Source organism: Oryctolagus cuniculus, chromosome 3, assembly GCF_964237555.1.
Source record: "Oryctolagus cuniculus chromosome 3, mOryCun1.1, whole genome shotgun sequence".
NCBI classification, from domain to species: Eukaryota; Metazoa; Chordata; class Mammalia; order Lagomorpha; family Leporidae; genus Oryctolagus; species Oryctolagus cuniculus.
In genome coordinates, this window is record NC_091434.1 from 24907945 (window position 1) to 24921709 (window position 13765).

At 34.8% G+C, this 13765-nt stretch overlaps 1 protein-coding gene across 3 annotated transcripts in view; it reads right to left on the reverse strand.

Moving 5' to 3' along the window:
* VWC2L (von Willebrand factor C domain containing 2 like) overlaps positions 1 to 13765 on the reverse strand; it is a 163576-nt gene that overhangs the window by 148352 nt on the left and 1459 nt on the right. For all 3 annotated transcript variants that reach the window (XM_051849156.2, XM_002712459.5, XM_051849155.2), the window contains exon 2: positions 11222 to 11691. In XM_051849156.2, coding sequence (XP_051705116.1) covers positions 11222 to 11611 — 390 coding nt within the window. In that variant the 5' untranslated portion in view covers positions 11612 to 11691. The remainder of the gene's footprint in view (positions 1 to 11221; positions 11692 to 13765) is intronic.

A 13765-nucleotide genomic window follows, 5' to 3' on the forward strand; every position in this document is an offset into this window, starting at 1 on the left:
TGAATCAAAAAAATTTAAACTTTGTTTCAGTTAATTCATGTGAATTCTAAGTTGTTAATAGAGATTCTGAGGAAAAAAAATGTTCTATTGTCACATAAATTTGTGACATCCTGGGTTAAGTACAGGTTGGTGGTAATAGTAGTAAAACTGTCAGGTGGCTTTTATGAATCACTTACTGTATCCCATACTGTGTGCCACCCAGTGACTCCTGTCACTGTGTCTGTATAGAGCCGTGTACACTGAGACAGAAAGAATGGATGTAATGTGTGTCTAGGCCACTTGCTTGGCAAGTAGTAGAGCCTTCTTTAAAATCTAATTTTTACCATACTGCTTAGTTCTTGGTTGCTGAACTATACATACTGAATCTAAAACCTCTGAGACATGCTCCAACTCTACTCTACCTTTCCAAGGGAGGTTAAAGGATGTATCATCTTTCAAACTACTTGACCATGAGAAAAGTAGGAAATCTTTACTAAGAATCTCATAACCTGCTAGCGTCCTCTAGAACACAGCCCGGAAAAGGCTACTTTATGGCAGTGATTCTGCACATTGACACACTTTGAAAAATATAAATTGCCCCAGATGGTGGAGTTAGAAATGTGCCAGGGGATTCCAATACAATCCCATCAAGATTGCATGTACCAATGCCATCTCATTAGTCCCAGTGATCAATTTCAGTTCACAGTTGATCACACTGATAGGTCTAAGAGTCAAAGGGATCACACAAACAAGACTAGTGTCTGCTAATACTAACTGATAGAATCAAAAAGGAAGAGAACGATCCAACATGGGAAGTGGGATACACAGCAGACTCATAGAATGGCAGATGTCCTAAACAGCACTCTGGCCTCAGAATCATCCCTTAAGACACTCGGATCTGGCTGAAGAGCCCATGAGAGTATTTATTTTAGGCATGGAAAGCCAAGACACTCTGGAAAAAAAAAAAAAGACCTAAATGAAAGATCTCTGTGAGTAAGATCCCAGTAGAAAGAATGAGCCATCAGAATCAGAGAAGGAGGTACCCTTCTCTGAAGGGAGGAGAGAACTTCCACTTTGACTATGACTTTGTCTAAATATGATCAAAGTCAGCGAACTCAAGAGGCTTCCATAGCCTTGGCAACTCATGACTAGAGCCTAGGGTGATTACTGATGCCATAAACAAGAGTGTCAAGTTGTTAAGTCAACAACAGGAGTCACTGTGTACTTACTCCTCATGTGGGATCTCTGTCCTTAATGTGTTGTCCAATGTGAAGTAATGCTATAACTAGTACTCAAACAGTATTTTACACTTTATGTTCTGTGTGGGTGAAAACTGATGAAATCTTTACTTAATACATACTTCATTGATCTTCTGTATATAAAGTTAATTGAAAATGAATCTTGATGTGAATGGAATGGGAGAGGGAGCGGGAGACAGGAGGGGTGCAGGTGGGAGGGAAGTTATGGGGGGGAAAAGCCATTGTAATCCATAAACTGTACTTTGGAAATTATAGTTACTAAATAAAAATTAAAAAAGAAAAAAATATAAATTCTAATAATTTAAATCAGAATTAAAGTGGGAAAGGTCAGAGTGTGAATTTTACATTTCTTCCTTAAGTGATACTGATTAATCAGTTTAAGGATCTTTTATTCTAATGCCATAGAACTAGAAATTTTTGCCTATCCTATCCAATTTGTAATCTTGAACACTCCATTCCTGCCATCTAGTGTGAGGTGAAAGTTTGCTAAATGAAAAAAATTTAAAAAAACACAAGTTTGAGCTCCTAAAATCACCCAAATAGGTACGTGACAACAGCTAATTTAGTTTCCTTTTCACTTACTAGTATAAAGTAGTCTCAGTGAAAACAAATATTTTGGCCTGTATTATTTTACTTAAATACAGAATTATTCATTTTTAGATCAAGGACTTATTTTGTATTAGAACCTTTGCAAACTTAGGCTTGTTTCACAAATCATATTCAATATGTTTTAAAGACTTTACATTAACAAGTAGTTGTTAATGTAATCTAGATTTTATCTCAGCCTGTATTATTTCACTTAAATACAGAATTATTCATTTTTAGACCAAGGACTTCTTTTGTATTAGAACCTTTGCAAACTTAGGCTTGTTTCACAAGTCATATTCAATATGCTTTAACGACTAGTTTTAGATGTGCCAATATTTTATTGTTCTCTCCTACTTGTAACTCTGAGTTGTCATGGTAATAGGTCATAATAGGTCATTAAAAGGTCACATTTATATAGAAAATTGGATACAATAAATCTTTGCATCCAACCTATTTGTTGCAAAAGAAGATGTGAATGAGCTGATATTTTCCTATGGCACACAAAGGTAGTAAGATATAGACAAAGAGCCCCCTTAAAATGATGTATAAATAGGCCAGTGCCGCGGCTCACTAGGCTAATCCTCTGCCTAGCGGCGCCGGCACACCGGGTTCTAGTCCCGGTTGGGGCACCGGATTCTGTCCCGGTTGCCCCTCTTCCAGGCCAGCTCTCTGCTGTGTCCAGGGAGTGCAGTGGAGGATGGCCCAGGTGCTTGGGCCCTGCACCCATGGGAGACCAGGAAAAGTACCTGGCTCCTGGCTCCTGCCATCGGATCAGCGCGCTGTGCCGGCCGCAGCGCGCCGGCCGCGGCGGCCATTGGAGGGTGAACCAACGGCAAAGGAAGACCTTTCTCTCTGTCTCTCTCTCTCACTGTCCACTCTGCCTGTCAAAAAAAAAAAAAAAATGATGTATAAATATTGCTTTTTCAAATAATGATTTATGTTATTATAGTGTTAACACCATGCTTTGTTAATCTTTATTATCCCTAAAATAAACAAGATAGACAAAATCATTAAAAGTTTTTTTCTAGATTTAAATTCTATGGTCAGCTCTTGAAAGTAGAAAGTACCTAGTCTATAAAAACATAATGAGTGCCTTTTATAAATGGAGTTTGTATAGATCTACATAAACTCTGATACTAGAAATATAATGCCAAGCCAAAAAGTAACAATAATAATGACAGGTGAACAAGAATGATTTATGAATTGCAACCAAGTAACTTTTTATTAAAAAGAATTGTTTAGTATTTATAATTATTATTTATAAACTGATATGTATTACTATAGTTTTCAAAATACACTGTTATTTATAAGACATATGTGATGGCATTATTGTGTCAATTCTCTCTATATATAATTCAAATTATATCAAATTTTGTTCATGCTACATACAATGGCATAATAGGGATAAAATTAACAGTTGTGTTCAGTGCACTATTGTATATTTTAGACAACTTTAGCCATAGAATAATTTCATATGAAAACTTTTGCAGGAGATGAGTGATTTTTCTTGTCACTATAGTGTCACTAGTACTTTATTCGCTTTTTCCATGATGTCATTAAACCCTTGCAAAGATGGTTTATTGTGATGTGCTGTGCAGCAGGCAGAAGGCAGGGACATCAACAATGGAGGTGTGTTACATTGAAATTACTGATGCTAATCAGTAGTGATAATAAAAGTCTAAAGAACAGGCTCTAAAGATAGCTAGTCTCCAATTAATAATGGCTATCATTTGAGAAAGTAAACCCACGGATCACTTCAAATCTCCTTCTATTTATTTGTGCCAGGCTCTTTCTTGAAAACTTGATAACAAAACAAACTAAAAAAAATATTGGTACGTTTTTCCTGTGCTGTATTTCATAAAACACACTGATACATAAATCAAACTATAAAAAATGAAACAAAATAAAAATATGGCCTGGGTGATTAAGAAGGAGTAAAACAAAGGCTTCACTTAATCTAAAAGCAAGATTTTCTGAAAGTAAGAACACGCCCACTCTCACCAATTTAACACACACATGAAGGCATTCATGGATAATTTAAATCTAGATTTTATAGACAAATTTACTGAATTTATCAGAAAACATTTAGACTTGAGATATGAAATAAGATACAGGACACAGGAAAAATTATGCTTGTAAAAACACACCATTGACCAATTCTACATTTTGATGAGTAAAGAAAATGATAAATAGGCCAATTTCTAATACATTCAAAACCTTGTACAGTTGTAATTGAAATCAGAAAGGAAGGATTCCACGTCACTCTTTACTTTCCTCTTTTTTACACTATTGGTGTATCAGTAAGGAATGGGCACCAGTGTTTACAAACTGCTGACGACTTACCTAAAGTCCAAGATATTCACTAACACTGACAAGCTCTGCAGATCTCAGACATGGCTGCAATTCAAACACTGATCTCCCTCTGGGCACCGGGCACAGAAGCCCAGTCACAAATCTCTATAGTCATACTTAATCACACAGTTATCACTAGTAATAGTAACACCTTCCAGTAAGAGGAACAGCACTGTTCATTGACGGGTGAGCATGACAAACTACTCCTACATACAAAAAAACCAAAAGGCCAATTGACAATCAGTTCTCTTAAAATTTAAAGCAAGAGAGCAATTCTGACAGCAAATGGGTTATTTCACCCCTTCATGGATTAACTTGAAGCTATCTATTCTTTATACTTCTAATACCTTGTTTTAGAAAGTGTTAAAAATATGGAAGGATGGTACTCCATGATCAATGGAGTTTTTGGAAAGATAAATTGCTTTAAGAAATGAATCCCTTTTTTAGATTTAATATACATCTGTGAATTTTTTTAAAAAGTACAAATGAGTACAAATTAATAATGAGCATAAATTAATGAGAAAGAGTGCAAAGAACTTCATAAATTTGTTTTAATAAAACTGACTTCTAATCTCTGAAATTGATCAGAGATTATAGAAGTTGGGTTGAGGGTCCTTAGTTATCTATGATGGCTGGAATCCACTTGGAGCTCAGTTGAGTCTACTGTGGCTTATCTGAGGGTGAGCTTCAGATAAGCCACAGTAGACTCAACCTGTTTTGTTGTAGCAACTTGAAAGCAGAAGCCATTGCTTAACCTACTCAAAGGTCTTTTCAGCATTGAAAGTCCTCACATGCTCTGCAAACAGGAACTGTTTTGCAGGGGCACTAGTAATGGAATTAATCTTATTAGCTTCTCAAGACAGACCGTAATTATCTGTTTCAGGAAATGATAATGTTTTCTTTGGCTAGTGCCTTAAAAATGTCCCTGGCAACTCCACTACCTATTAGTTGAGAACTTGTATCCTCTCTCTTGAATAAAATTCTTTAAAATTTTCCCCACATGTATTCACAAAATCCCCACATCCTCTGTTTATAAAATAATATTCATGCCTCTGGATAGATACTTTCTGTACTCCTTTGTTGGTTCAACATCTGATTCCTGTGCCTTTCATAGAAACCGGTGCAGTGACAGGTGGGTGAATGGGTAGGGTGCAGAGAATTGTATTTTGCTGGATCTTGCCTATCAATCCCCTCCACTGAAATTTCTCAACAGTCTGTTTTTTTTTTTTCTCCTGTTCAATGATAAATTTGGTCCTCAGTTCCTAGAACATGTTTCCTTCCATTCTTTCTTTATATTAAGAAACAGGTAGGGGCTGGCCCCATGGCCTAGTGGATTAAGCTGCAGCCTGCAATGCCAGCATTTCATATGGGTGCTGTTTTGGGTCCTGGCTGCTGTACTTCTGATTCAGCTCCCTGCTAATGTGCCTGGGAAACCAGCAAAAGATGGCGCAAGTCCCTAGACTCCCGCTCCCACATGGGAGACTCAGAAGAAGTTCTTGATTCCTGGCTTCGGCCTGGCCTAGCTCCGGTTGGCCATTGTGGCCATTTGGGAAGTGAACCAGCGAATGGAAGATCTCTCTCTCTCTCACTCTCCCTGAATCTCCTCTCTCTGTGGCTCTGCCTTTCAAATTAATATATACATCTTAAAACAGAAACAGCTAGACATCAAACTAATCTCTCAAATTTAAATTAAAAAATCTTTCCCAAATATTTTTACATATTTAATGTTAAAATACTGTGCAAACATGGTCAGGTACAGATGAAAGAGAGAGTTCAAAAATTTATCTCCTTGTGAATATACCCATTAAAGAGCTAGTCAAATCTAAATCTTAAAAAAATCTAAATCTAAGCTGGCATCATCATTTTTACGGGTGTAATTATTTGGCAAAATATCCCAAATGTTTTATTTTCTTTCCTCTTTGCTTCTTTTCTTGTGTTTTAAATGCTAAATACAATACTCAGGGCAAAGACAAGGCAGCTTACCACAACATGAAAACATTTTTTTTTTTTTTTTTTTGTAAAGTAACAGCATACACACAAAATGCAGTGTAAGAAAATACTCGGGCTGGCAACCAGTGACTTAGTCAACCACTGTTGGCTCATAGTGGGAAACACAAAGGTCAGTGCCAGTAGGGAAAGGCAAATCTTAGTTACATCCAAATCCTGAATAGGGACAATGGGTTTTGACTGCAGAAAATCACTGTAAGAAAAAACAGGTTATGCAAAAGATGAAATAAGATCTCCTTCAGCTGCATGTAGCATAACCTTCAGAGCATGACCTGAAACTGAATTAGTACAAGTTTTATAAAGTATAAAGAAATTTCCAGAAAGGCTAATTTTAGCAGAGTCAGAGTGATAAAAATACTGAGTAAAATAAGAAATTATTTCTGCCTTTGGAAAACAGCATGAGTTAGTTATGCACAGAGCCACATTTCCAATCAAGTTGCTTTCTTTGGTAGGAAATGCTATTTTAATTTATTATTTATATACTTTCTTAAACACTAGGTTCCCGTATTATTCTGCCTGGGTACAAATAAATGAAAGATGAGAGAACCTAATATATGGTGATCTTTATCTTTACACAGTATTGCTAGAACACTGGGGAACAGAAGTACTACACAAACAGGCTCACCATCAGAAAGCAATGTCTGTGATCTTCAGTCACCTAAAGACCAGTCTATCTGAAATGTAAGTGCTTCTTTAAATGATTAAAATGAAAAGATCAACACAGAAACAGAAACCAAGGCATTTTAAAATAACTCTAATTAACATCTTAATTCCATAGGTCCAGTTATCATTCTACCCATTATGCCACATATAAACAAGTACCTGTTAGATGACTTGCAATGTGCTGCGTTTGGGAGTAGAGGGATAAGAAAAACACCATTCCTAACCTCAGAGGGTTTACTGTCAAGTGGGAGACAGGTGGATTCACATTACATGTGTTATTGCAAAATGTAATAGAGGCAGTGGAGGTGGTGAAATGCTTAGATTCTGTAGCCATGCTTCCTCAGGTTGAATCCCCCTTCTTTACTTTTACAGCTATATGATCTTGGACAGCTTACTTTACTTTCTGTTGCTTTAGTTTTCCTTTCTGTAAAACATTGCTAATGAGATGATGTTTTTCAGTGCTAGTATGAAATGCAATGTGTTACAATACACATAAAATTCTCAGTGTCTGACGGTGATTACTGTTGCTGTTATCATGGTGCACACAGCATGTTGGGAGAACTTACAGAAGAGCAGAGTCCAGACTGGACCCTGCACAGCAGTAGGACTGACATAGATTTTCTTGTTGGGTTGAGATTTAAATGGAGTCTTAAAGTGGTCTACCAGGAAATACACAGGATACCAATGTTGTAAAATTTCTCTATACTATGGGATAGCATGTGTTAACACACAGGCAAGGGAAGTCCCCAAGAGTTTGAGGTCCCTGAACAGGTCAATGAATAGAATCTGTACTAGACTAATGAATTTAGATTTTATTTTGGCAACTGTCCTGACTGCCTTTGTCCTTATGTGTGTCAGTCATCTCATCCTTTGTTCCTTTGAAATATCTCTCCTGCAATTAATTTCTTTTCACCTCCATATAACTCTGTATCTGGACACAAAGTAATTTTGTTTTTCAAAATCATATTTAACTAGGACATCTCTCTGCACAACCTGCATTTTATTTCCTATTATTCTTCAGACTAAATCTAAAGATTTTAGACCAGTATTTCAGTTCTTCTCATATATTGTCCATCAAGATTTCCAAATTTACCTTTTGTTATTAATAGGATAGCATTTTAATCAGACCTAACTTTAGTTAATCCAGTCTCCTGCTTCTCAGATTCTATTTATACTAATACCTGATTTTGCTCCAGTAGTTTCCTCTTTGCAATTTTAACATCCACAGATTAATTTCAGTTACTTCCTTAAGAACAGCCCATACATTGACCATCCTGAGAAAAAAAGTCTTGCTTGAACAAGCCTCATGCCATGTTGATAAGCTTTGGCACCACAATCCTTTGGGAATTATATTAAAACTTCTTTATCATATACTTTAAGTGTGAATGATTTTTATAGCCTTTTCCACATAGATCATATGTTCCTTGTGAGCAGAGATTCTCTTTCTAGCTATCATTCTTTCTAATGTTAGTACAACCACAATATCATATATAGAAAATAGTCTGATAAATTCTTATTGGATGAGTATGTTAGTGTGGAGAACATTTCATAATACAGCCTCCTTAATAACAAGATTATTATATGAAAGTTCCATATACTTTTAGAAATTAGTTACTTGTTTTTTTGTCAGCCAAGTTGGAGGAGACTCAAGTTAACAGTTAACATATTCCAAGGATAAGTAGAACATTTAATAAAGGTATTAGAGTACCTTCATTTGAATGCCTTCTAGTGTTGAGTTTCCATTATAAAGTATAGACAAAGCCACAGGTAATTCAGAACGTAGAATAAATCCCTGGATATTAGAGTTAGAAGGAGGAGACTAACCATTTATTCAATACCTATTATGTACTAGTCATCAGAAGGCTAGTAACTTCACATAAATTATATCTCATTAAATATTTCCAACATTCTCTTCCCAAGAAAATAATTTTTGATAGATATTTTGTTATCAAGACATTATGGCTAAAAAAATTTAAGTATTCCTTCCAAAATTTTATTTCCAAGTGTTGAATTTTGGGATTTCAATCCAAGTATATCTGACACTAGAGCTAACATGTATTGAGAGCTTGCATTAAGTTTATTGTTATAATGGTAGCATTTAGAAATAAGTTAAATAACTTGACAATTTTGGACAAATAAGGTTCTTGGACAGTTACTCATTCTTATAGTTTTGTGCTACATATCTCTAGAACTCCTTATGGCTAAATTCCTGTGAAAAAGTGGACCTATTTTTTAAAAAATCACACACACACACATTTTTTAAAAATGTTATGGCACATAAAATCAGTGCAGGCCAGCGCCGCGGCTCACTAGGCTAATCCTCCACCTTGCGGCGCCGGGACACCGGGTTCTAGTCCTGGTTGGGGCGCCGGATTCTGTCCCGGTTGCCCCTCTTCCAGGCCAGCTCTCTGCTGTAGCCAGGGAGTGCAGCAGAGGATGGCCCAAGTTCTTGGACCCTGCACCCCATGGGAGACCAGGATAAGTACCTGGCTCCTGCCATCGGATCAGCGCGGTGCGCCGGCCGCACGCGGCAGCCATTGGAGGGTGAACCAATGGCAAAGGAAGACCTTTCTCTCTGTCTCTCTCTCTCACTGTCCACTCTGCCTGTCAAAAGAAAAAAAAAATCAGTGCAAAATCCTTCTACCTTAGTGGGTTATGCATAGGGAAGCAAATGGTAGATGCTAGATTTAGTTGGGATATAATTAGAAGTAGTATAGAAATTATCAACATTTTTAATATATCTTTGCATTTGGATATAGTAAGATTTTGTTTTTAGTGCAATAAACATATTAGAGGGAAATCATATTATTTAGTGGTGAGTTGACTAAGTTCAGATAATCAGTCTCTTCAGTTCTTTATTCAATAGTGATTAACAAATTATATAAATTTTAGAAACTTTGTATACTTTTTGTTTGGATTAGGTTATGAGATGGTGTTCCTAAACTATACTTTTGCTTTCTACTCCAGAATTATATGCATTTTAGAAAAGGGTGACATGATTCTAGACATGACTCTATAAATCATGATGTATTGAGTACTTATTATTTTCATTGGGCTAAGAATAATAACAGCTAATGTCAATTTACATACAATATTTTAGACAACATAAAGCCATTAATAAATGGCAGTACCATATTCTACTATTATTTAATGTCAAAATGACTATCAAACTTTAGTATTACATGAGAAAAATCTAGAAAAACACTTATGTCTAAGTTAGTTGCAGACATAATTATAATTGAAATTTAGCTCATGTTCCAGTGAATCTTGTTAAAATAATTGCATATTCCTGGGTAAATTAGATCTAGTTTCAATCCATAACCTGGAATGGATTGAATGCAATGAAATGTCAATGCACCAAATACTCTATTAATGATCATTTAAAACCTTTTTTCCACATATATACTTCTGGTACTATATGATTGTTGTAAAAAGAAAAGTTAGGCCAATGCTAATAACTGAACATTCTTCTCTCAAAAAAAAAAAATGCTGAAAACTAGTTGTATCTTCTCTTGCTTATTAAAGTCCCAAGCACCTTATCAAAGAGCTTGGTTAGAGTAAATGAGAACCTTTTATGTCAGGCCATCAGTATGCCAGACACTCTAAACCACAAACTGCCACAACATTTTAAAAGGATATCTTTTATGTATTAATTCATATCCTCAGGATTTCTATCTGGTTTGTAGAACATCCCAATTAAAACTAGCCATTAGAGAAAGGAGAATCCAAAAGGAGGTAAAAACTGAACTCCAAAAGATAAACTGAGAAGTAGTGTGTAGGCTGAAAAAATTACATTCTTTACTACTTTTTACCATGGACTGTGGTTAAATTTGGTTCACTATGGAGTCCTTTAACTCTAACAAACATAAAAAAACTAAACAGAGAACAGAATGGAGATTTGACTCTACAAATAGACTCGATGCATTTTCTTACTATGAAGATCATAGTTCAGAATTCTGTCTTATTACATTTCCACATACTAAACAAATAATTGTATAGTTAAGTAGTTTCAAGTACAGGCTAAAAAGAGACAAAAATATCTAAAAATCTAAAAAAAATTAATAGACAAAGAGCCTACCAATAAAATTGTTGTCCTCAGGAAATATTTTATAATAGCACCCAAGAAATATTCTAGAGGCAAAAAATAAAACATTAAACATCCTGAAATACTTGTGAAGAAAATAATTTTTGTGAAATTCTACAAATACTGATCAACAAACCAGTTGTCTATTTGTAGATCATGATGCTACTTCTGCAAACTGAGATTACATTTTTGTTTCAAAGGAAAATTTCAAAATACAATTTCTCAGTTTTGATTTTACAATAGCAATCTACTAAGCATGTTATCAATAAATATGGAGGGTAACTCATACCTTAAATTCCTCCAAGATTTTGTAATTTTTCCCATGATATTCACAAAAGTTTTTCACTTCTTTGCATTCAGGACAGCATCCGTTATGTTCCACTTTAGTACACTTAGGATGAATTTTAGGGCATTCTGGCTGGTCGCAAACAGGTCCATCCAGAGCACAGACACAGGGACAGTTGGAATGCCCTGGGAAAAATCGTTCTCCCAACTTGTACACAAAGCCGCTGTCATCCACACACCCTTTCCCTCGATAGTCATCAAAGATCAGATTGTCATTGCTGGAGATCTGGTCACCTTCATCAGCAGGATAGTCTTCATGACTGATGGCAGCAGAAGTGACCAATCCAGGGATAACCAATAGCAGTATGCAAGCTTCATGTACATGAAGAGCCATCCCCCTCCTCAAAGACTTCTGGGTGTGCTCCTAGTAGTAAATATACTCAGCTCCTTCCATGAGAATACAGGAGGGGTAGGCTGAAAATAAATATTTAAAAATAATAATGTGAACATATATAAAGAGAATATATATTCATTTAAGTCCATGCTCTTACACTGTATGGGGTCAATTTGGAAGATACTAAGATCTCAAATAGATTAAGTTCATGGAGCTATCTATAATTTATCATGAAGTTTGGATAGTTGATCTCTGGTAATACATACATCAAAAGTTAACCTTTATAAAGTTATTGGATATAGGAAACTTTAGTTTGAATTTACCTACTGAATTTCAAAGATCTGACATTTTGTAAATTGTGAGAAGTGGTCTTACTGAGCCTCAAGAGGTGATTACAAGTAGTTACTTACAAATAGCTCAATAAAATTTAAACCCCTATCTTCTGTTTTTCTTTGAGTTGGACTAGACAGTAATACAAAGTATACATGTTATAATCATCTGCATCACAATTGAAGAGGTTAGTGGGAAAATCTAATTACAAAAGAAAGGGAATAAACCAATAGTTGAATGAAAATTATAATTGAGATGGAGCTGGTCTAAAGGCTTTCTTATTTGGTTATGTGCATAATTAGAGAACAATGGTCTCAAGATGGAGTTACTTGTTTCAGTGAGTGTAGATTTTAACTTTGGAACATAGTTAATCATAGAAACAGCATATAATTATTCCATAGTGAGTAAGAAAGAAAATTTAAAATAATAATACAAAGGAAATAATATAGATTTATTAAAAAAATTATTTTTATTATTGCCTACATTATAATTTTACTGAGGAAGTAAGCTCCTAGTGGGCAGGAAAGATATACCCATGAATTTACTTTAACAGTGACTTGACCCTAGCATTCATATATTGCTTGAATTACTTCCATATAATATAAAAGTCATTCATATGGTCTTGAAAGTATAACTTTCAAAATACCAGTAATATTTTTATTTAGAAAATTTGCATAAATATGAGTATATAAAACTTTGATCTTTCTTAAATAATAATTAGGCATTAATATTCATAGAAAATATTATTTATTACTTTGACATTGACCATTGTAAGCTTAGTATTGGTGGTTGGTGTCAAGTGTTGGTAGGAGGTTATTATTTAAATGTTTAGAGTAACTAAATCACACAAAGGCTTGGGGAAACTGACTTTAGGGAATACTAGATGAGGCAAAGTATTGTCAAGTAATTCATTTGTCATTTTAAATACTATTGGCTCTAAGCCAATATCACTAAAATGGTATATAGGGCATTTTCTGATCATGTATAAATGTCATTCATGGGTTTATTTTCAGATAACATTTATAACAAGGATAAACCATTTCTTTTCAGTCTTACATACACAGATGAAAAGTTTATATAAAGATGACATTAGGAAACTTCATAAACTACTATATCTGCATTTTAAGCTAGATATGCAAATTATAGTAATAGTAAAATGGAAGGTAGTATATTCATGCTTTATTTTCAGAGAAAATATTAGAATTCTCCTAGTACTCTCTGATACTAGAATTCATTTTGAGTAGGTAATGATAAAGGAGATGGATTTCTTTTAAAATATGTCAAAAATAATGAGTCATGGTAGAACAAGAAAATGCAAACCTATAATTCTACTTGAGAAGCTGGAAGCTCCTTTTGACAAAGCATTTTTTTTCTCTGAAATTACTACAGAAGCCACAAAATAAGCTTCCGAGGAAAAAAGCACAACTATCTCCTACTAATTAAATCAAGTATTTATACATCTCTCACATTTTTGGAAAGTTTATCTTGGAAGAAAAGGGAACTACTATGCTTCCTTATAATATTCCAGCAGTGTCTGTCAGTGCATGCAAGATAAGCCACATGAAATACACATATAATTTTGCTTCTAAAGGACATGGACAGAAAATGATCTCGTAAGCTACAGGTAGGAATTAATATTACAGGTTATTGTAAATGTTTATTTAAAGGTTAAAAAAAGGGGTGGAATATCCACTTTGCATGAATATTAAGCATGCTTTTACTCTATGAAATCCATTTTAAAATCTGCATGAAGAAAATAAGACTTTCTTTTTAATATAACAAAGTTCTTAGGCTATTGTTTTTTTAAAGCCTTCATAATTGATC